This window comes from Chenopodium quinoa, unplaced genomic scaffold (genome assembly GCF_001683475.1).
Source record: "Chenopodium quinoa cultivar QQ74 unplaced genomic scaffold, ASM168347v1, whole genome shotgun sequence".
Taxonomy (NCBI): Eukaryota; Viridiplantae; Streptophyta; class Magnoliopsida; order Caryophyllales; family Amaranthaceae; genus Chenopodium; species Chenopodium quinoa.
The window spans coordinates 22,334-47,400 of NW_018745053.1; the positions used below are offsets into that span (position 1 = coordinate 22,334).

General features: G+C 35.9%; 1 protein-coding gene across 1 annotated transcript; it reads left to right on the top strand.

Moving 5' to 3' along the window:
* Positions 1-8,000: 8,000 nt before the first annotated feature.
* On the top strand, positions 8,001-24,383 carry LOC110709150 (zinc finger MYM-type protein 1-like; the record flags this gene model as incomplete). The annotated part of the gene is made up of 3 exons (XM_021887368.1): positions 8,001-8,037; positions 8,368-10,812; positions 24,280-24,383. Coding segments are annotated over exons 1-3 (2,586 nt in total), but the record flags the coding sequence as incomplete, so codon positions are not given.
* Positions 24,384-25,067: the final 684 nt, after the last annotated feature.

The following is a 25,067-nucleotide window of genomic DNA, read 5'->3' on the forward strand; positions in this document are numbered from 1 at the left end:
AGAGACTTTTATAAGTGCCCATTGAGACTTTTTTTTTTTTTTTGCTCATTTAATGATTTCTTTCAAATTCATGAGATGTTATATTTTTTTTTTTTTTTAAATGTTATACATAACCCTTAGGCTACATACAAGCATTAAATTTATACTTGAAAATCGTAAAAAGTTAAGAAATCATAAAAATATAAATACTAATTACACTGATTTATGCGTGTTTTTGTCATAAATTCCTAATTTTATACAATTTCCAAGAGTGTATTTAATGCTTATATATAGCCCTAGAGCTACATATAACAATACCCTTTTTTTTTTTTTTTTTTTAAGTGCCCCATTGAGACTTTTAGCACTACTCATAAAACTTACTTTGGAGGAGTGATGGATCACTACCAGATATGAGCTTCTAGAGTCCATACCTAAGGGAAAAAAATGTATTTTTAATTTTTTATGCAAATATTTAGACAGTATTTAATTTTGTTATCAAGGTGTAAAAAAATAATCTATTTCCTCTTTCCCCTCTATCTCCACTGGAATTCTCGCCAGAAATCTTTTTTTTTTTTTTTTTTTTTTTTTTTTGAAATTCTCTCCTCTTTCCCTTTGTAATTCGTAGATCTCAAAGTTTAGTTTGTATTTTGACCGGAATTTTCACCGGAAAACCAATTTGAAAACCTTTGAGTGAGAGTAGAGAGAAAATCACCATCACCATCTTTGTCTTCATCAAGTACAATGTCCCTGGGTTACTACACCGTCCTTACTACACCACCGCAATCGAATGTATAATAATAATACTTTCTCCGTTTTTTTTTATACTTGCAACACTTTCCTAGAATGTAAATATCACTATAGTTGCAACACACTATAAGGTTTTTATGGTGGAAATTGTACTATTACCTTTATTTAAAGCACATGGCCCACTTGATTATACTCATAACAACACTTAACCCCATTTAGAGTATGGAAAATTATTGTGTAGAACGGACTCACGTGAGTCCAATCATACAAAAATAAACTAACTATTAGAAATTAGATAATAATGGTCAGATATATATAGTGATTCCATGTAGGATTGATATTTGGTTTGGATTAAAACCGCTAGCAATATTAGCGGTTTTTTTTTTTTTTTTAAAAAAAGCAAAGAGATCCGTTATTAATGAAATCAGGTCTCTTTGAACTTAACAGTAATAATGTGGGCGTTCTCTTTCCTGTTATTGGCTAAGACATGCTTTCAGAAAAGAGACCTCCTTTTTTATTGACAAGTCTCTTTGCCTCCTTACTTTTTTTAAAAATAAAGGTTAAGGAAGAAAAGAGACCTGTTATTGAAATAGGCGGTCTCTTTTCTGAAACCGCTAATAATAGTAGCGGTTTTAAAGCTATAACCTCTATTGTCATAAGCGGTTTTAAGGTGAAAAAAATAAAAATAAAAAATCACACCCAACACCGATCCTAAATGGACGGTATCTATCTAGGGAATTAGGGCATGTTCTCTTACGTTGAAATTCAATTCAGTTTAGTTCAGTTCTATTCAGCTCAGTTCAGTTCAGCTAAGTTCAGTTCATTTCAGCTCCTAATTTCCTTCTCTGATAAAATATTCATTTCAGTTCAGTTCAGTTCAATTCAGCTCAGTTCAATTTAGTTCAGTTCAGCTGAGTTCAGTCAATGAGAACAGGCCCTAAGTTTCCAAATCGACGCACAATGGAAATTTATTTTTATTCTAGCATTATTATGGGAAATTGCTCATTACTGCACCTATACTATGTAGTGGCATATACTTCCTCCTTATTTTAACCAATGTTTGTGAATTAATATTCAATTATTCTAATTTATAGTTATTAATTAATAATTTAAGATATTATTGTTCAAAATTTTGTATCGACATGCATGTCATGTCACTCGGGGCACTAAAAAAATAGAGTACATGATAATAATGACATACTCTTTCGTATTTTATAGTAATACTTTGACATGTCACTATGGGTCACTTAAAAAATAAAGGGAGTACAAGATAATAGTTGTAAAAAGTGTTAATTATCAATAATCAATCAATCAATTACATAATACTAAAAGCGAATCTGACATGACACTTGTCATGTTTCGATTAAAAATTTTCCCGCCACTTTTTTCTTTCTACTTTTTTTTTCTTTTTTGTACAAAATCTTCATTAATATTATTTTATATATCCTATTATATTTAACTTTCAATTTGGCAACTATATACGAAATATATTCTATATGCATATCTTTTATATTTTTTATAATAGGGGTATTTTTCTATAATAAACAAACACATAATAAGGTAATATATTAGAATAATAAAATGTACTACTCCCGTACTTTTTTTTTTTGAAACCACTACTCCTGTACTTCGTATCATTCTACAACGTATTTTTTCTTTGAAAGTTTTTTTGCTCTAACCAGGATTTGATACTTTAGCTATTATACGAAGTAATAACATTACAATTCAATAACTATAAACATAAATATAAAACAAAATTAAAAAATCATGATTATTAATTTTCATAAATATTAGTCAATTAAATTTGTAAAACATTGTGCCAGTTATAGTATGCTATAAAATATTGTGTCGGTCAAAACATGCAAACAAAATAGGGACATATGGGTATATAACTACATTGCATGGGTTATAATTATAAATTGCATTCTCATATAAAACACTATAATCATTAAATTTTTGTTTTTTTTAATGTTTAATAATCAATAACTTTTGATAACAATATAATATTAATTCAAGTTTTTTTGTTTTTTTGAAAGGTAATTCAAGTATTTGTTTCAATTAAAAATATTATTTTAAAAAAATAAAATAAAATTATTGTTGTATTAACATTATAATTCACTAATTCATAATTTGATTAAGTAAAAACCGTGTGTTCGTTGCACAGGATTTAAACTAGTTATATACTAAAAGACACACAAACAATGACAGGTGTCATCTCCTGGTGTGTCCTTAGCTTTTTTTTTTTTTTTAATAATTATTTAATTACTTATATAAGTTAAAAAAGATAATTACTTTAAATAAAAAAGATTTGATATATCTTTCCACACAAACATCTATGACTATTATAGATAATCTAATATATATAAATAAAGTAGGCATTTTTGGAGAGCATTGAGAGTGCCACATAAGAAAAGGTATATTTTCGACCAATTAAAAATTAGAATTCTATTTTATTTTAGAATTAAAAAAATCACTTGCCACCTAAACAAAAGCGACGAATGAAATTTTAAATTTTTGCCACGTAGGTTAAAACGACGAATAGTAATTTATTAGGATTTTAAATATTTAAGAACACTAAATTTTATCATTTTTATTTGTTACAAAACTAAAAAATATCTTTAGATATTAGGATTTATATTATTTAAAAAACTAAAAAAATATATTTTGATATTTAAAAAATATAAGTTATCATTTGATGTTAATGGTTTTATGTAAATATCTGATGATATGATACTTTCATACAAAATTTTAAAACTTATAATGCAAGAAAAAAATTAAGATATCACAAAAAAATATTTATATACAAAACGTATATAAAAATTTGTGCATCGCACGCCACATAAGCAAAAGTAATATTTCGACCAATGAAAAATTAGATTTATATATTAATTTTGAATTTTAATTTTCAGTTGCCATTTAAGAAAAAATTAACAAATGAAATTTGAGAATTGAAAACAAAAAATAGTAATTTAAGATTTAAATTATGAAAAAAAAAAACCAAAAATTATCTTTTATATTATCTTTTACATTAGGATAATAGGATTTATATTATTTTAACAAGTAATTAGAAATTAAAAAATATATATTTTGATTTAATGATTTTATCTAACTATCCGATGAATGAGATAATATTTATTTCAATTTATAAATTCAAATTCTATATACGTTAAATTTGAATAAGAATAATTTAAAACTTAAAAATTTTTTTTACCTTAATATAATGTTAAAATAATAGAATAGCAAATAAAAACAAAAAAAAAAATTAAGAAATTACAAAAAAATATACAAAATGAAATATTTAAAAACCGTGCATCGCACGGGCTTACATATAGTATTAACATAATTTACGACATATTTTAATGTACTTCAAAGAAGTATTCATATTTTTTCCCTAATAAAAATAGTTGTTCATTTATTGATTAGATTTCACATCAAAGTAGTGTGTATATTTATTGATTTTTTTTAGTTTTTTTAAATTTTTTAAAAAAATTACCGTGCACGGCACGGGACCTAAATTAATTATTTATAATTGCAAGACATTGTAAGTGGGGTAATAGTGGGTTTATAATTGTTATAACTTACAAAAACATTTAAGAAAGTGTTGCAATTATAAACGATTTGTCACTTATAAAAAGTGCTGAGATTAAAAAAAAAAAAAAAAAAAACAAGCTCGGAAGCGCACGCAATGCGTGCACATACAATTTTCAAGGTGGCAAATTCATACTATGGAGTATAATTTACAATTTGTTGGAGTCTAATTCAGTATTTTCAACATATTAAGTATATTATGCATAAAAAGGTAGAAATGTTGAGATTAAGTCGAAGATCCCCATGGGTCATCCTGCCTAATTAAAGTCACAACATAATCCCAAGATACTAAGGGCTTGTTCACATTTACTGAACTGAACTGAATTGAACTGGTTGAAGCTGAACTGAATTGAACTAATTGAAGCTGAAATGAGCTGAAATGAATATTTTATGAGAGAGGGAAATTAGGAGTTGAGCAGAACTGAACTGATTGGAGCTGAACTGAACTGATTAGAGCTGAACTGAACTAAATTGAACTGAAATTAAGTAAATGTGAATAGGCCCTAATTTAAACTTGAAATGGCATAGTATATATGGAGTAATACTCAATAATTATTAGAATATTAGGGATTAAATTTTAAACTCGGTATTGAAATAAAAGAAATGTTGTCATTCAAGACAAAAAGTATAATTAGTCCTAAAAAAGGGGCTAAAGTATAATTATTGAGCTTGTAACACCATTTTGGGTAGTAATTTTTATCTACAAAAGTTTAATCATAGTACAGCTTTAAAAAGTATCATACATTACAAAACAAATCTAATAATTTAATCATATCAATTAACATTAAGGTTTGTGGCAATATATACTCCATTCTCTCCATATAAATATTTTGTAGTTAGTAATTATTTATGCAAAACAGAAAAGTCACTACATAATCCCAAGACACTAATTCCTTCAAATAAGCAATGAGTTAACCAGGTAACAATTCATTGACCTACCAACCAATATTAGACATGATTAGTAGAATCACTAAAAATATTCTTAAACAATTAATATGATCTCATTGCAAATTTACAAAGGAATAGATCTATAGTCATAATAAAATAAAATGGAAACTCATCTAATTAATAAAAGTTTGTTGTTTACATTGCATGTAAATCCACCAACAAATACCAATGAGCGAATAGATGTCATTAGTGATCATATAATTTAAACCTGTATCTCATAAATTAAGAGATAAGAACACATATAGTAATAGATATATAGAAAAACAATAGTCAATATTAAATAATTATATAGATTAAACAATGCAACTTTTTTTTTTTTTTTTTTTTTTTTTGAAAGGAACAAAGTATATATTATTGAAATTATGTCAGTGCTCATAATCAAGTTAAGAAAAAACACTAATAATTAATTATACACCAAAAACTAAAAATTAATTAAGCACCATATTTAAGAATGTTTGAAAACATACACTACCCACAATCAAATGCAACAATTGTCGAAGTCAAAAACTTTAGTAAAAGCTCATTGTTTGTAAATATTCAATAAAATAAGAGGAAAAAAAATCATAACCAAACACACCAAAAGGGAGTGAAAAAAAAATAAACAAAGAACATCAATTCCATGTAGATGGAAACTTGAATAAAAATAATCATCATTAAGTTTTTTTTTTTATTTCTTTTTTTTGGGGAAGAACCATCATCATTAAGCATTTCATTAAAAAAGAAATTGAATTGATTTTAGATTTGCATTGTTATTTTTCCGGATATATAGAGATGTAAATTTACCTTATATGTAATTGATACTTGATACAGAAGAAATTGCATCACCCAAATTTGATAAAATTGTGAACTTTTTTTTTTTTTTTTTTTTTTTTTTTTTTTCAGTTTAGTATGACTGTTTTGATTGTGTACGAGAAAAACGATTAAGATAAAATTAAAGGATATTTTTATCAAACTTTTTGTTAGCTATGCTTATCCTATCCTATATAAAAAGTTAAAGGAGGTTTTGGGGTGATAAATTTCACTTTCCCAAAATACCCCTCTCAATTTTGTTTTTTTTTAAAGAAAAAAAAAACCTTCCATTTGGAAAAAAAAAACCCCGGAGAATCGAGCCTGATATAATCACACACATGAATTTTCGTGTGTCGCTTAGCTTGTGTAGTATAATTTGTTTTTCATAGGTTTTTTTTTTAATCCCACTCTTACAGTTTTTTTTTTTCTTCTAATCCCACATTTACAATTCTTGGCAATTTTTTCTTCTGTTTTTCATTTTTTTTTAAATGATTATATTTTTGTAGTGAATACGGATTTTTTTTTTTTGAAAGGAACAAAGTATATATTATTGAAATTAACTGCTCATAATAAAGTTAAGAAATAACACTAATCATACACCAAAAACTAAAAATTAATTAAGCACCCGTATTTAAGAATGATTGAAAACATACACTACCCACAATCAAAAGCAACAATTGTCGAAGTTAAAACTTTAGTAAAAGCTCGTTGTTTGTAAATATTCAATATGTTTCAAAAAAAAAAATATTCAATAAAATAAGAGGGAAAAAAAATCATAACCAAACACACCCAGTGGCGGACCCACGTGTAGTCATAGTGGGTCCGTGGACAACCTATTATTTTCTATAAAAAAAAAAAAAAACTAAGTATCAAGAGTTTTAGCTTGTAGTCTGGTGGTTTGTTCCCCATCCTACCACATATGAGATACGGGTTCGACTCCCATTACTCTCAAACTTTTTTTTTTTTTTTTTTTTTGGGCTTTACAACCTCAATTTCACGATTTAAAATATCACCAAATCCCCAATTCCCCCAAATTGAAACCCTAAGTCTCAAAGTCACCCAATTACCCAAGCCCCGTCGCCGTTTCACCGTATCGCCGCCTCGCCGGCAGCCCGGCAGCCTTTTCGTGCTTCTCCGTCAGGTATGAGTGAGGCGTCCGTCAAATCGTCAATCCGTCTGTGAGTTTGTTAGCGTCGTGCTCGTGCAGTGGCTCCCCAAATTCGATTTTTTTGAGGTTAGTTTTAAACTTTTAATTTATATAATTACATTGCAATAAGATTATAGAGATTAGATTCTATATTTCTATATGAAATCATCAATTTAAATGTTTAAATCAAAATTATCAGTATGTAATATCACTATATCAGTGTATGAGTTTTTTTTTTTTTTTTTTGGGTGAAATTTCTTGATTTGATTAGTGCTTGATTATTTGTATGACTTTATAAAAGCTTGAATGTCACCACTTGATTATCGTCACTTGATTAGAGCTTGAATGTATGCTGGTCATTGCCTTAATCTTATTTTTTTTCTTACTAAGTTTAATTCTAGGGGTATAAGAAATTACCACATGAGTTATTCCTAAAATATGAGTTAAAGTAGTAGCAATTTTAATACAAATTTTGACAAGTAACTAAACCGTTACAGCCTTGAATTGGTTCTCTAAATTTTACTAATATCATGGCTATCTTTATTGCTAATATCGTCATCTTTAATAAGAATAGTTGTGTTCTAGATTCAAGTGTATTAGAGGGAATTTATAATAGTTGAATCTTATTGCCACTGCACTTTTACAATGATTAAGAATCTTTAGTTCGATATAGTTTTAGCTTACTTGATGTATACAAAAGTTCACATGAGCACAGTTGTTGTGGAGTCTATAGCTATTTTATAATGTGATATTATATCTCAGTTTCTATATATAGTGGCCTATATTTATTGTAGAGTATAGTATGCATGGTTGTAGATATAGTTGCAGTTTAGATAATGGTATGTGTATTAGCCTAATTTATTGTAAAGTATAGTATGCATGGTTGTAAAGTTACTTAATAGTATGCAATTTGTTCACTTAATGCAGCAGGTATAATCTAATCCTAAGTACATTTATTAGCTATTGAGAATGGTGATTGCTAATTTGGAGATTTGGGGTTGAAGGGTGGACTGAAATTGAGGTTAATGGGCGTTTTTTTTTATGATATTATTAGTTTTAATAACCTTGAGAGAACCCTACTTGTATGATTTATCTAATTCAACCTAACTTCAATTTCAGAATGAAAAGAAAAATAACTCAAGATATTTCAAGTTTTTTTACTAAAAAAGTGCCTACTCTAAATCCTCCTCCTCCACAAAATGATCCTCCTCCACAAAATGATTTACCCTCTCAAGAAAGTGAACCAAGTACTCCTTTACATCATGCTACTGAACAACATTCTTCCCTATCTCACAATTTCCCTCAATATGAAGATGGGCAATCTTTTCCCCAAGGTGGTTCGGATCCTAGTGCTCAAATTGGTGAAGGAAGATTAAGTGCACTTGATATTATTAATCTTCCACAAGACCCCGGAAAAAGAAGAAGGTTGTGTGATTTTCATCCCGATGATAGGGATTTAGTGCGGAGAACATACATTCAAAGAAAGCCATGTCAACCTAAAGATCATGTGTTTCCTCAAACACTTTTTGGGCCGAATAAAAAACGCCGATTTTGTGTTAAATGGTTTGATACTTGGCCAACATGGCTTGAGTATAGTGTTGAGAAAGATGCTGCCTTTTGTTTCATTTGCTATCTGTTTAAGGATGGTAACACAGCGGGAGTGGATGCTTTTGTTAATGGAGGTTTCAGATCTTGGAATAGAAGAGACACAATTGTAAAGCATGTTGGTGGACACAAGAGTGCTCACAATAATGCCGTGATTGCTATGAACTTTTTCATGAATCAAATGAGTAGCATTGCCACCGCTTTATCAAAACAAACAGTGGAAACCATGAGTGCCTATCGTAAGAGATTGGAAGCTTCAATCGAAACCATTAGATGGCTATTGTTCCAAGGGTTGCCTTTTCGTGGTCATGATGAAAAGGAAAGTTCATTATCTAGAGGTAACTTTCTTTCGTTATTAACTCTTCTTTCAAACCATGATCCTGAGTATTCCAAAGTTGTTTTTAAAATGGCCCCTGGTAATTGTCAACTTACTTCTCCAAGTGTCCAAAAAGATATAATCAATGCTTGTGCTAAAGAAACAACTAAAGCAATATTAGAAGAACTTGATGGTGGATTTTTTGCTATTCTTGCTGATGAATCTGCCGATGTTTCCGATAAGGAACAAATGGCACTTTGTTTGAGATTTGTTAATAAAAAGGGGGAAGTGTGTGAGCGTTTTCTTGGTATTGTGCATGTTCCTGATACTAGTTCTTTGACTCTCAAAGCTGCTATTGAGTCATTACTCATGGAACACTCTTTAACTTTCTCTCAAGTTCGAGGTCAAGGTTATGATGGGGCAAGTAATATGCAAGGTTCAATCAATGGCCTTAAAACTCTAATATTGAATGAATGTTCTCAAGCATACTTTGTTCATTGCTTTGCTCATCAACTTCAATTGACACAAGTTGCACTTGCTAAGAAAAACTCAGATTGTGGTTGGCTTTTTGTTGACGTACTTGCACCTCTCTTGAACTTTGTGGGAGGTTCACCTAAGAGGAAAGAATTTCTTCGAGAAAAACAACGTCAAGGGGTTGTAGAAGCATTATCTTTGGGTGAAATTGAATCGGGAACTGGTTTAAATCAAGAACGTGGCTTATGTAGACCTTGTGATACTCGTTGGGGATCTCACTTTAAAACCATTTTGAATGTGCTTGATTTATATCCTTCAATACTTTTGTCACTTGATTCCATTGCAGAAGTATCTGATACACTTGATTCGAATAAAGCACAATCTATTACACACTTGTTGATGTCATTTGATTTTGTGTTTGTGGCACACTTGATGGTTGATATATTTGGCATTACAAATGCGTTGAATGTGGCATTGCAAAAACATGATCAAGATATTGTAAATGCAATGGTCATGGTTGATGTAACCAAGACTAGTTTGCAAAAGTTGAGAGATGAAGGATGGGATTCACATATGGAAAAAGTCACTTCTTTTATGGCTAAATATGACATTGAGGTTCCAAACATGGAGGGGCGATATGTGGTTCCTGGGAGAAGAATGTATAGAGGTAAAGGTCCACATGTGACTAATCTTCATCATTTTAGAGTTGAAGTTTTTCTAAGTGTCATTGATCTTCAATTACAAGAACTTGAAAATCGATTTCCCGAGGTAAGTAAGGAATTACTTGTGTGTATGTCTTGCTTTAATCCTGCAAATCGGTTTCATTCTTTTGACAAAAGAAAGTTAGTTCAACTTGCTAAATTTTATCCCGGTGAATTTTCAAGCTCTGAGTTATTATTTTTTGAACATTCACTTGAAAATTTCATTGTTGATGTTCGAAATGATGAGAGATTTTGGAATTTGAAAAGTCTAAGTGAACTTTCTACGAAACTTGTTGAGACGGGAAAGTTTGAAACTCATGACCGAGTCTACTTACTTTTGAAGTTAGTGTTGATTCTTCCCGTTGCAACGGCAAGTGTAGAAAGAGTATTTTCTGGAATGACGCAAGTTAAAGATAAATTGCGTAATAGCATGGGAGATCAAATGTTGAATGATTGTTTGATTACTTATCTAGAAAGAGATTTGTTTTACAATGTTAGCATGGATGATATTATACATCGTTATCAAAATATGAAAACTCGTCGAGAGCAATTGTAATAAAATTAGTACTTTTTTTAGTTGTAATATGAATTTGAATTACTTTATGAAATGAACTTTTTATGTATTTTTTTTTTTGTCCATCATTCAAGCTTTGACTATTTTTTGATATTTTATGCGGTCGGTGGACGATGATGGGATGGGACAACCTATTATTTAAATCCTGAATCCGCCACTGAACACACCAAAAGGGAGTGGAAAACAAATAAAATAAACAAAGAACATAAATTCCATGTAGATGGAAACTTGAATAAAAATAATCATCATTAACCATTTTTTTTTTGGAAGAACCATCATCATTAAGCGTTTCATTAAAAAAAGAAATTGAAATGATTTTAGACTTGCATTGTTTTTTTCCGGATATATACAGATATAAATTTACCTTATATGTAAATTGATACTTAGGTTTTCTCTTTGGGAGAGTTTTTTTTGTTCCCTCTAGGGAGGGTTTTCCTAGCCTCCATTGCTAGATTATTCCTTCTTTTTTTTTTTTTGATGATTTTCCTTCACTCTTTTCCTTTTCTCTCATTCTCTTTCATCTCTTTTCTTCTGATCTCAATTGTAAATTTTTGTAGGAGCTTCCACCGGTGTTTTTACTGGTGGTGAGCCCTACAAAAAACTTTTTAATTGCTTTCAATAAATGGATCCCATCTTTATGATGGTGTTTATTCAATTAGGAATATTTTCTTTGTTTGTTCGTGTGCTAAAGTTTGAAAATTTAAGGTTTCATAGTCTCCGAAAGTATCTAGAAGATCATATGTGTTTTTTTCACCCAAACAAATACTCATCCGTGGATCTCAAGCCGAATTAGTGCTAACTCACAGATTGTATTGCTTCAGATAAAGTTTTTTATTAAGGCGATCGTTGATCGACTCTGCGATGTAACTAGTTCTATAGTGATTTGTACTTGTGTTGGAATTTTAGATTTTCTAGGAATTGTTTGTAAGTGCCATTTCGCTATATTTCATTGATGAAATCCTTTTTCTCTCGTCAAAAAAGTAATTGATACTTGATACAGGAGAAATTGAGTCACCCAAATTTGATGCAATTGTGAACATTTTTTTTTAGTTTAGTATGACGGTTTTTGTTTTGGGTGTTTTTGTCCCTTGGGAGAGTTACAACACGAAGTCTGATCCGGCTGAGCTGTACCTGCAAAATAACGGAGTCTCTGGGTGTTTGGAGCTCCGCCTCCGACGGTCAAGTTAGTAACTTGAAAAGGAATAAAGAGGACGGAAATTTAGGTGGGTATCTGCTCGGATTCCAAGCTCAGGTTTTTCTCTGATGTGAGAGAATGCAAGTGTAATAAATGGTAAAACGTACCCTCAAAAAGAGGGACATCTCCCTATTTATAGGGTCTTTGGGATTTGTTCCCCTGATTAGGTCACTGAACCCTAATCATTGGTGGGCTGCGCCGCTTTGCGGCTTTCCCGGGATTTGGGCCTGAAGGCCGTCATTTCCCCCAAGTTTCTGGAGTGACACGTGTCAAGCAGGAATAGGTCCACCTTGGCCCATCTTGGGTGATGTGTCTATTTTATATAATATTTTACCCCCATCCCTTGGTCATAATTAGTAGTGTTTTTGGCTCTTTAGAGCCACTTTTATTACTAATTGGTGTATTCTAGTGTTTTCGTAGATTTGGTTGACTTTTGCAGGGATTTTTGCTTTTGGAGTATTTTCCCGAGATATTTTGGAGCAATCACGAACATTGGAGAAGCACGACCAGAGTTTATAGCCCAGGACGGGTTAGAGCCATCGAACCGGTGATTAAGGGCTCGGTATAGGTGATACCGGGGCATTTGGACCGAGTATTCAAGACCCAAAGAGGAAACCCAGATTGGCCCGAAGAATTGGAGCCCAATCGAAGTCCAAATAGTGGCCCAAATGAGCCGCCCGGCCAAAGAGGCTGGCGCCTGGAGGCGCGCCCGGCCGGGCGGGAGAAGCAAAGGCTGGCGCCCGCTAACGCGCCCGGCGGGCGCGAGATTGCTATTAGAGACACAAAAAGGCGTGCCCGATCAGGCGGTGCCTCGCCCGATCGGGCGCGTGTATTTATTAGTTGACGATTAACGTCGTTTTAATTTGTTTTAGTTTAGGATTTTGTACGGAGTATAAATACTCCTCCGTAATACGATTTTAGAATCTTCTTCTTCTCTTTTTCACTTTTCTTTACTCTCTTAATTATTCTCTTAGATTTCTTTTCTCTTAAACCTTTGTTCTTAATTTTTCCTTTAATTCCATATTTATTTTTGGTAACGATTTCTCTTCCTTTAATCTTAGTTATTTATTTTATTCCTTTAATCATGTCTTATTTCATTGCTTTGATTAGTTTAGTTTTTAATATGTGTGAGTAGTTTAATTTCTAGGGTTTATGGGGATCTAATAAATAATATGAAAGGGTAATTTTTTGTTGTTAATTATCAATGCTGGATTAATTTCCTATTGATTGATTTAATGCTCTGTGACTAGATTAGGCCTGTATTTTATGCATGAGTTTGACAATATTGATTCAAGATTCGAGAGATGAGAATTGATGTTTAGGTCTAGTTTCAATAGGCAGGTTAATTTATAAACGGTTAAGTCGAGAATCGAGAGATGAGATTTAATACCGGTAAATTAATTGTGTGATTGTAATAAGTAGCGAAAGCCCTTTACAATCTGGTTAATTGATGCATTGATGATTAACTATTATTGATTATTGGTATTGCATGATAATTTCTTATTGGATTGTTTTAATGTTTTACAATTGCGGCTTGTAAAAGTATAGCAATATTAAATTGATGAATCGAGCAGATGTTAATTTCATATTAAAGGCTATTTTCAATAAGAACTTAGATCTAGTAAATTGCGAGAGCCTGTTAGATCTATGTTGATTAATAAATTGCGAGAGCCTGTTAATCATGTTATTTATGCAATGTCAATGATTGATTACTATGTTTTACCCTGGAGTATTATTTATTGGTGAACCTATGCCCTAGATCCTTTTATATATTGTTTTCTCCCTATTCCTATTCTTTGTAGTTTAGTTTCTTACTCAATTATAAATATTGGTTACTTAAATAATTTAGATTATAATAATTAATTAGAATTAAAAAGACCTGTTTCCCTGTGGAGTTCGACCCTACTTCCCTATCTACTTTAGTTAGAGATTTAGGTAATTATTTTTGATTAGGGGATACGACTTTACCCTGTCAAAATTTGGCGCCGTTGCCGAGGAAACGATTTTATTTTTTTTTCTGATTGTTTTTGTAGTCTAGATTATCTATCTTTTGTCTTAGAGTGCGTTAGTTCTATGAGACAAATATCACATTTGCTTCTTTTTTTGTTTATGCCCAGGTGTTCCAGATCAGGTTACATCCCATTCGATCCTGAGATCGAACGTTCCTTTCATAGACAGAAAAATTTCTACAAGCAAATCCTGGAATAACAATAATCACCGCGACCCTCCAACTGATTCCAGCGATTTAGAGGCATCATCAGACGCAGAATCAGAGATGACGGCTCCAAAGAAGCTTAGTGATTATTCACAACCAAAGCTTACGGATTTTCCACATCTCACCCCTACTCCGGCTCTTGATGGGGTTCAATTTGAAATTAAACCTCAATTTATAACGATGATAGAGAGGAAGCAATTCAGTGGAGCCAAGGGTGAAGACCCGAATCTTCACATTGCCGACTATTGTCAATATTGCAACACCATCAGGCAAGCCGGGGTCACTCAAGACCAAATCAGGGAGATTCTCTTTCCCTTCTCTTTAACTGGAAAAGCTAAATTGTGGTTTAATGGCTTAAATAGAACTACACTTGGTATAACTGAATGGGAAACTCTTGTTTTGAATTTCTATAACAAGTATTATCCTGCAGAGAGAACAGCAGTACTACGGAGTGCGATTCAGAACTTTGCCCAAGAAGCCGATGAGTCTTTATATGAGGCTTGGGAGAGGTTCAAGGACCTACAAAGAGAATGCCCTCACCATAATTTAGCACAATGGCAGTTAATCCAAGCCTTTTATAACGGCATTGGAAATTCTTCTAGAATAATTTTAGACTCTGCAGCTAGTGGGAGATTTATGAATCTTAATGTTGATGATGCAGGTCAGGTTATTGAAGACATGGCGATAAACAATTCCCAATATGGGAATCCCAGAGGATTTGCTAACAAGGGGAAACATAGTGTCGACTCTGTATCCTTTTTGCAAGCTCAACTGACCTCTATTTGCCAAAAATTAGATAATCTGAGCACTGCTAATGTTGCTAATGTTTCTGCGATTAATAATAATTCTAATGAGGCTTTTTGTGAAAATTGTGGTATTGTAGGTCATTGGGAGCAGGATTGCAGGAGTTGCGTGGAGCAAGTTAATACCTTCCAAGCTTATAGGCAGAATAACCCATACTCCAACACTTACAATCCTGGGTATCGGAATCATCCATACCTTTCCTACCGGAGCACTAATGTTCAAAATCCACCACCACAAGAACCACAGGCGCCACAGCAACAGCAGCAGAAATATTATCATCCCAATGCTAGCCAGAAGAACCAACCACAACAACCCTCCTCATCTTCCGACCCTTCTCTGGCGGAAATTAGAGCAATTTTGGTCAATATGCAATAGCACATGGAGAGCAGAGATGCGACAATTGATCAAATTCTAGCGCATAATAAAATTGTAGATAATCAAATTGCGCAACTCTTTGCTACTCTACAAGCCCGCCAACAGGGAGCCTTGCTGGCACAGCCCACTAGGCCTACAGATCAAGCATTTGCAATTACTCTAAGGAGTGGTTCAAACTATGAAGGGCTCTCTTTTCCCAGAGTTGATGAACCTGTTTTATTAAATACTGCTAATCTTGATTCCATTAAACCAAACAATGTAGTTGATAGCCCTGCAGAGCTAAAGGATAATACTAACATATCTAATTCTACATTGCAGGGTACAACTCCAGAGAAGGTGGCTACTCCAAACAAGAATAATAATGCTCCAAAGCCAATCATCAAACTTCCTTTCCCCAATCGTCAATAGAAGATAAATTTGGATAAGCAGTTTGGTAAGTTCCTGGAGGTGGTTAAAGATTTGAAGGTAACAGTTCCCTTTACTGAATTGATCACACAAATCCCCTCATATGCAAAATTTATGAAAGAAATTTTGACGAGAAAAAGATCTATTAGTGAGGTAGAGACAGTAGCTTTCACTACAGAGTGTAGTGCCGTACTTCAAAATAAGTCTCCACCTAAATTAAAAGACCCGGGTAGTTTTTCTATCCCTTGTCATATTGGCAATCTCTTGATTGATAATGCATTATGTGATTTGGGTGCTAGTGTTAGCGTCATGCCATTATCTGTGTGTTCTAAGTTGAATATGGGTAGATTAAAAGCTACCAATATAACTCTACAAATGGCCGACCGTTCTTTCAAATACCCTTAGGTGTTTTAGAGGATGTCCCCGTTAGAGTAGGTAAATTTTACATACCTGTAGATTTTGTTGTTCTTGATATTGCTGAGGATATGCAAACCCCAATTATTTTGGGTAGACCATTCCTTAACACTGCAGGAGCAATCATAGATGTACAAAGTGGTAAGTTAACACTATCAGTAGGGGATGATAAAGTTGTTTTTAATCTGAATAATGCCCCTAAAAGCTCCATGACCGAGGAGAAATGTTTAAATGTTAATGTGGTTGTAAATTATTCTAACAAGCCCCAAAGCTCTTGAAAAAGATCCCTTGGAGGCGGTATCTTGTGTTGCATCACTTTCAGGTGAGATAGACCAATGGCAGAAGGAAGTCGATGCAATAGAAAGAGCACTCCACAATGTTGGTCTTGGTTTCGAGGATGAACAAGTGGAACCGATCGATTAAGTTGTGCCAATCGAGCCTACGGTAAGTGTTCCACCAGATCGAGTTGCAAGTGTTGAACGCAATGACAATTTGAAGCAACATTCGATCGAAGAAGGGTTTTTAGTGCGTAGCATTGAAGATCCCCCAGTCCAAGCCAAGGAGGATCCACCAGATAAGGCGACTTGGCGTCCCACATGTTATGTCAGGAAGCCGCATCGCAGCTTAAACATCGCTAGACCGGGTGTGAAACCACCCGATCAAGCGTTACGCCAAGGGTCCTCGAAATTGTACTTGGTAAGAAGGTCGTGCGGGACCTTGATAAACCAGCGCTTTGCGGGAGGCAACCCGTATTTTTAATGCTTTTTTAGACTAGTTTTTCTTTTCTTTTTCTTATGAGAGGAGAGTTGAGGGAATTTAATGAGTTTTATGAGTGTTTGTAAAGGTTTGAAGGAAAGAGTTAGCCAAATTTTGGAGAAAAGAAGAAAATATCGATTGGACAATTTAGCCTCGGCCCGATCGGGCGAAGCTCGCCGACCGGGCGCGAGAGCAAGGTTCAAAAATAAAGTAATTTCGCCCGACCGGGCGCAAAATTCGTCGTATACGGACTAATTTGTCCGCCCGATCGGGCAAGCCTCGCCCGACCGGGCGCGAGAAGGGCGAAAATTTTGGACTAAAAAATCGCCCGATTGGGCGACTGGCGCCCACCGGGCGCGAGAGCAAGAAGAATTAAAGTCATTTGATCGCCTGACCGGGCGCGAGAGGTTTACGAATAAGTGCGTATCAGATCGCCCGACCGAGCGCGAGAACGAACTCACAAAATAGCACAGACCGCCCGACCGGGCGCAAGTAGGTTCCGTGTCTTTTTATTCCCCTTTTCTACTTTCTTTCTCCATTTCTTCTTTCCCCCATTACTCTCTCTCTCTAAAACTCAAATTTTTCTCTAACTTCTCTCTAAGATTTCTCCTTCATTTCTTATCCAAATTCAAAACTCTTTACATATTTGTGATCCTCTCTTCACCCTCTTCACTTTCATACAAAAAATTTTCAGTTTTTAATTCACAAAATTTTAAACCCATTTCTTGAACATGGCATCAAAGAGGGCTAGGTCCATTTTTGGTAGGAGCTCCAGTTCGAGGGAGGAGTACGACCCAGACTTGCAGCTCCCGTATTGGCCGACGATCCGGATCGTGAGCCGAGAACAAAAGGAACGATTGGAGCATTTGGTCGGTCGTGAGGTAATTCCTTCTCGGTGGTTACACCGCCCTACCTTAGAATCATTTGGTTTGTACGATTTTGTTAAACGATTTTTGAATGATATTAGCATGAGAAAATTTGTTGACATGTATTATCCTACATACCGAGAACTTACATGTGAATTCCTGTCCACTTTTCATGTTGTTAGTAGTAGGAATGGGCCTAATTTATTTTTCAGGTCAAATAATAGAAATATCAGTTTAACTTTTGTTGAATTTTGTAAAAATTTTGAATTAAATTCTGAATTATCTCACCAGTGGCATGCAGACTATAAAATGGGTGACTTATATTATGCTTTGACTGGTTTAACCTGCCCCCGACCCCCAACATGCTAGTACCAAACCTATTCACCACCCTGTCCCAAAAATCTGGCAAAGATTTGCGGGTTTGTGTTTTTTTTAGGTAGGGCCGAGCCTCATAACGCTCAAACTAACGAACTAGCTGTCATAGGACACTATGTATACGGGTTCGGGAAATTGAACATAGGCAGGTTTATAGTTCACCATTTGAGTAGGCATGCCACAGCCAGCACCACTTCCAAGTCTCCTATCCGTTTAGGTGGCCTTTATCACTCGAATAGCGGTGAAAAAGGCCAGTTTTGTAGTAGACGGACCCCACCAGCTGACCAACTGCGGACCGGATACCTACATGACTGCTAGGTATTTTGAGGATGTGGGTGGGTTAGACCGGATAGCGAGCAGACACCCTTTTGGTGTATCCGGACTGGGAACGAGCAACCTTTGCCCATTTTTCCCCTACCCAGTCCAGACTTGACCGCCTTTCCCCAGGGAAACTTTCTTACACTTATGATGCTTTAGTTGCCAACGCTAGGGGCAGGCACCACCAGTTCCACCACCCCAGCCTCAGCCGAGGTGGCTTTCTCTCCACCTCGTATGTCCCATTTCGTCCCTCATGTTGACTCTGACCCAGTTTGGGATCTTCATAGTATAGGTCAGGCCCTAGCCGTATCGAGCATTCGCATACTGACCTTAGGAGGATGGTAGGCTCCTTAGACCAGAGGTTAGGGTGTCTAGAGAGGAACCAGGGTAGAGCTCTCTACCCTATGTACGATGATTATGCTCGTCGGGGCAACATTCCCGACGACGCTATTCACCCTGACTGGTTTCAGCCCCACCACCCAGGGATACGATAGGGATCCCACTGCCCGTGGTATTTACACTGACTATTCTTCTTTCTTCGGGTACGGCAGGACATTCCTTTCGGGGACCGGCGGGGGGACTTTTCACGCTGATTATTTTGGTGGTAGCTCTTGTGGTGCAGGTGGCAGTGGAGGTGCGGGTTTCGGCTCGATGGACGAGGATGATGAGGACTAGCTATGCTGGGCTAGTTTCGAGCCAATGAGGACATTGTCTGATTCTGGCTTGGGGGAGATTTTGGTTTGGTATTTTTCTTTTTTCTTTTTTTATTTTTGGTGTGTTTTCTTAGGTTAGATTTCTTGCTTTCCTAGTGTAGTTTTTATTGCTTTCTTATATATAAAAATACAAAAAAATTTGAAAAATAAAAAAATTCAAAAATACGTTCCAATGAATTATAAATTATGCTTCCCTTGCCCCTTACTTGAGAAAATTGTTTTTGATTCCTGGTATTTGATGATAAATATTGTGGATTAGTTGATCATGATTTGATGTTTGATTGTCTTGAAACCTTAATTGCGTCAATTTTGTCCAACTACTTGTGAATATAGTGCTTGACTAGTTGATTTGGTAAGGAATGTGTGATAGTTCCATAATTCCTGGTATGTCAATGAATTTGAGTATTGGTTTGCAACTATAAGTAATGTTTATATGATTCATTATAATACACATTGAGGAGGACGAAGGCATTTGTTCTTTTAGGTAGCCTCCAGATGATTGTAGATACATTTGTTCCCTTCTTGCTACCCATGTTGTTGCCTTGACTTTTTTGTTGTTTATTAGCCACATTACAAGCCTATTTTGCCCCATTGGTTACTAGTCCCAAGCTTGGCTTGGGGGAGCTATTAGTGAGTGAGGTGAGGGAGTTTGTAGTGTGCTTATTATTTGCACAATTTGGGTGGATTTGAGAAGTTGTTTTGTTGTTATTCATGTTTATTTTGATGAGTTTGAGAGTTATATTTTCTTGAAAAAATAAAGCATGATATTATGAAAAAAAAGAGAAGTTCAAAAAAAAAAATGTGAAAAAAAATAAGTGAACTTCAATAGAAAAAAATGTTCAAATGTTCTAGTTGGAGGTTGATCAAAGAAAAAAATAGAGCCTCAATGAAAAAATTCAAGTTTGGGAAATAAAGTTTGTTTATTCACTCTATTTCTTCATTATTATATTTTTATGAGTGAAATTGTAAGTGTTGGGATTGTTTATTATGATTGGAGTATATTTGGTTGATGTTAGAGTTGGTTATGTAGGAGATGTATGATCATTATTTATTTTGATCATGGTTTTATTAGGATATGGCTCCTTTAAGCATAACTTTTCTCTCACTTATTCCCAAATTTATCCTACCCTTTACCCTAGCCTTACATTACAAGCTTTAAAGACCTTCCGACTTTTGTGCATAGAATTGTATGAATGTGAAAGTGTTGTTTATCAATGCAAGTTATGATTTGGCATATTTCGAGTCGACTAGTAAGATTGAGCGTATATTGTTTTTATACACACGAGAGTGTGAGTTGGGAGGGCATTGTTCACATAAAGGGGTTGGATGGAGAGCGATCGAGTACATCTTTTACTCGCCACAAAAAATGAGAGTCGAGTGTGTGAGCACTAGTCTTGAATTCTATATGCTCTTGTGGTTTGCTCTATTTGACAATTGTTAGGGAAGATTGGTAATTAGATGGATTTGATTGGTTGACTTTGAAGCATGTTTATTTGATTTACCTGGATCGTTTGTGCTTGATTTTTACTTTAGGGTGAAGTATATTTATTGTTTCATTGATGAGATCTTTGCTTAGGGACAAGCAAAGGTTTGGCTTGGGGGAGTTTGATGTGTCTATTTTATATAATATTTTACCCCCGTCCCTTGGTCATAATTAGTAGTGTTTTTGGCTCTTTAGAGCCACTTTTATTACTAATTGGTGTTTTCTAGTGTTTTCGTAGATTTGGTTGACTTTTGCAGGGATTTTTGCTTTTGGAGTATTTTCCCGAGATATTTTGGAGCAATCACGAACATTGGAGAAGCACGACCAGAGTTTATAGCCCAGGGCCGGTTAGAGCCATCGAACCGGTGATTAAGGGCTCGGTATAGGTGATACCGGGGCATTTGGACCGAGTATTCAAGACCAAAGAGGAAACCCAGATTGGCCCGAAGAATTGGAGCCCAATCGAAGTCCAAATAGTGGCCCAAATGAGCCGCCCGGCCAAAGAGGTTGGCGCCCGGAGGCGCGCCTGGCCGGGCGGGAGAAGCAAAGGCTGGCGCCCGGTAACGCGCCCGGCCGGGCGCGAGATTGCTATTAGAGACAAAAAAGGCGCGCCCGATCGGGCGCGTGTATTTATTAGTTGACGATTAACGTCGTTTTAATTTGTTTTAGTTTAGGATTTTGTACGGAGTATAAATACTCCTCCGTAATACGATTTTAGAATCTTCTTCTTCTCTTTTTCACTTTTCTTTACTCTCTTAATTATTCTCTTAGATTTCTTTCTCTAAACCTTTGTTCTTAATTTTTCCTTAATTCCAGATTTATTTTTGGTAACGATTTCTCTTCCTTTAATCTTAGTTATTTATTTATTCCTTTAATCATGTCTTATTTCATTGCTTTGATTAGTTTAGTTTTTAATATGTGTGAGTAGTTTAATTTCTAGGGTTTATGGGGATCTAATAAATAATATGAAGGGTAATTTATTGTTGTTAATTATCAATGCTGGATTAATTTCCTATTGATTGATTTAATGCTCTGTGACTAGATTAGGCCTATCTTTTATGCATGAGTTTGACAATATTGATTCAAGATTCGAGAGATGAGAATTATGTTTAGGTCTAGTTTCAATAGGCAGGTTAATTTATAAACGGTTAAGTCGAGATTCGAGAGATGAGATTTAATACCGGTAAATTAATTGTGTGATTGTAATACGTAGCGAAAGCCCTTTACAATCTGGTTAATTGATGCATTGATGATTAACTATTATTGATTATTGGTATTGCATGATAATTTCTTATTGGATTGTTTTAATGTTTTACAATTGCGGCTTGTAAAAGTATAGCAATATTAAATTGATGAATCGAGCAGATGTTAATTTGATATTAAAGGCTATTTTCAATAAGAACTTAGATCTAGTAAATTGCGAGAGCCTGTTAGATCTATGTTGATTAATAAATTGCGAGAGCCTGTTAATCATGTTATTTATGCAATGTCAATGATTGATTACTATGTTTTACCCTGGAGTATTATTTATTGGTGAACCTATGCCCTAGATCCTTTTATATATTGTTTTCTCCCTATTCCTATTCTTTGTAGTTTAGTTTCTTACTCAATTATAAATATTGGTTACTTAAATAATTTAGATTTATAATAATTAATTAAATTAAAAAGACCTGTTTCCCTGTGGAGTTTCGACCCTACTTCCCTATCTACTTTAGTTAGAGATTTAGGTAATTATTTTTTTATAGGGATACGACTTTACCCTGTCACTGGGCTGACACGTGTCATCTTCTGATTGGACCACGTGGCGGGGTAAAATTACCCTAAAAATTTGCCCCTCACATATGTGACGTGGCACGCCACGTGGCATCTGTGACATGTGTCACGCTCCGGTTGTTGGTAACTTTACCATAAAGAAGTAACCGTTCACCTTCCGAGTAAATTACGGAAATGCCCCGTATTTACCCTCTATATATAGCCGTTTTACCCTCATAATTTTGTACGTTTACAAAAAATTTCTAGAGAGAAAACTTTGAGAGCAGAAGTCATCCGTTTAAGTTAGGCGCAAGCAAGAAAGCTCGTTTTCCATCGACCCAGCCGGACCCGCCTAGTTCCAGATATTACATCAAAAGGTACCGTCTCTGCCTTTCTCAGCTCTTTTTCTTTTTTCACCGCTTGTACATATTTCTTGCAATAAATGGATGCATCACCAACACACACGGCACAACCTAGGTTAGGGTCCAGCCGGTCACCAGGGACGGCTGAGTCTAGGACTGGGAGTGCCGTCTCGGGTGTTGGGACCACCCTTTCCCTTGGATTCCGACCAGTTATGTGTCTGTGCAGGACACAATGGCTCGGACAATGCAGACGACAACTGATCAAAATTACTGAAGCGAAGGCTCAGGCGGCCAAACGCCTGAGGGAGAAACGTCTGGTCAGGGAGACCAAACGGATCTGGAGAGATCCCCTCCGCGCACCCCTTCGACTCCCGCATATTCCTTCTTGGAAGAATGCGACCAAGGCGGCGATGAGGCCGTCTCAGCTCCTTTGGCCCAGGATGAGGAGGAGACGGAGAGCGGCGGCTCCGCCTCCACCTCTGAAAGCAGCGATGACCTGCCCCCGCTTGAGGACAGCGAGGAGGAGGAGAGGAAGAAATGGAAAGAGAAGGACGACCCCTTCAACATCCACGTCTCCGCTAAAGACCGGCACCAAATGGAGGAGAATTTAAAAAATTTCACACAAATGCACCCGTTAGGAGACGGGTATAGAATAAGGGTGCCGCCTGAGAGTGACACCATCGCCTGGGAGGATGATCAAGATAACGCCAATAGCTACTTTGGCTATTATGAGGCGGCGTTCAAGGCTGGTCTCCGTTTTCCCCTTCACCAGGCGGTGAAGGAATTGAGAGGCTCCGGCCTCGGGGTCTGGCAACTTACCCCCAACTCTTGGACAAATATTTTGGGGTACGTTGCCGCCTGCAAATTTTAGGAGCTCAACCCCGGCTGGGAAGCTTTTGCTAGTATGCACTATCTCAGCCGAAGCCCAGCGGCTGGAGGGCGTGGTACACTCTAACCACGCATCCTCAATACATGATGACCTTGGACAAGGTCTCCAAATTTGACGCCTGGAAGCACAGGTTCTACCTGATGTCGGCTCCCAACAGGCGGGAGAATTATGAATTCCGCAATATAATAAGAAACCCGACCTGATGGGCCGGAAGTGCGCTCTTCCCCGGATCCCTGAGGAGGATTTTGACAAGATAATTAAGGCGGACTTTTTCGGCCTCACAGACGCGACCTTGTCAACCAGGGAAACAATACAAGTTCCCAAGAACTGGATCCCCAAAAGCGCCCGGTTCAGGGATGAGTGCTTCCTAGCCGCCTGCGGGATAGGGCACATGTTTACCAAACGTATGCGCCTGAGTTTATATCTGTCTGTAGTGCTTTTGTACCAGATTTGATTTATGATACTAATCGATTTCTTTCTTTTTTGCAGAAGAAGCTTTAAACATGTTGCCAACAGAGAAGACTCCCCAGCGATCCTCTGCACTCATCCGCAAACAGCTTGTAGAAAAAGCTGCGGCTGAGGTCAAGGCCAAGGTAATAAACTCCTGACCCTTTCTTAATTTGGTCTTAAGGACTATTTTTCCCGGATGACGACCTTAACTTGGTTATTTTTTGCAGGGGGAGAGGTTGGAAAGACGTTTGAGAAGCAACTCAAATGGGATAGGGAGGAGACCCCCTCCGTTCTCAACAAATCGAAGAAATCCGCCTCCGCCTCAACTCCTGGCGCCTCAGCCGGGAATCAACAATTACGGATAGCGGGGCGAATCGAGAGGGTAGGCGGCAGCCTAGGCCTCGACCTCGTTAACCCCGTAACAGCGACCGGGGGGTTCCCATGCCTGCGAGCGGTTCCCGCTTGGCTGGCTCTGAAGGTAAGAACCCTTTTGAATTCCCGCTTGAGCTGGGGTGGCCTTTGCGGGTGAAATCCCACTCTCAACAGACGTCATCTTCAGACGGTCGGCAACAAATAGGTGCTGCCTTAGTTTCGCACTCATGCTTGATTGTGGTGCAGATCAATCTCCCCGCTGGCCAGACGTCTAGAAGCATGCCAAGGCCATGCTTGACGTCGTCCGGAAGAGGGATAAAGACAATATCCCTGGGATAGAGGCGTTCAATTTGGAACGCATTCTATCCCATTCTGGCTGAGGTAAGAAACTTGTCAATTCAATTTATTTTTTCCAAGTGTTTTATCCCGCCTGCAATACTCACACCGCTTGCTTT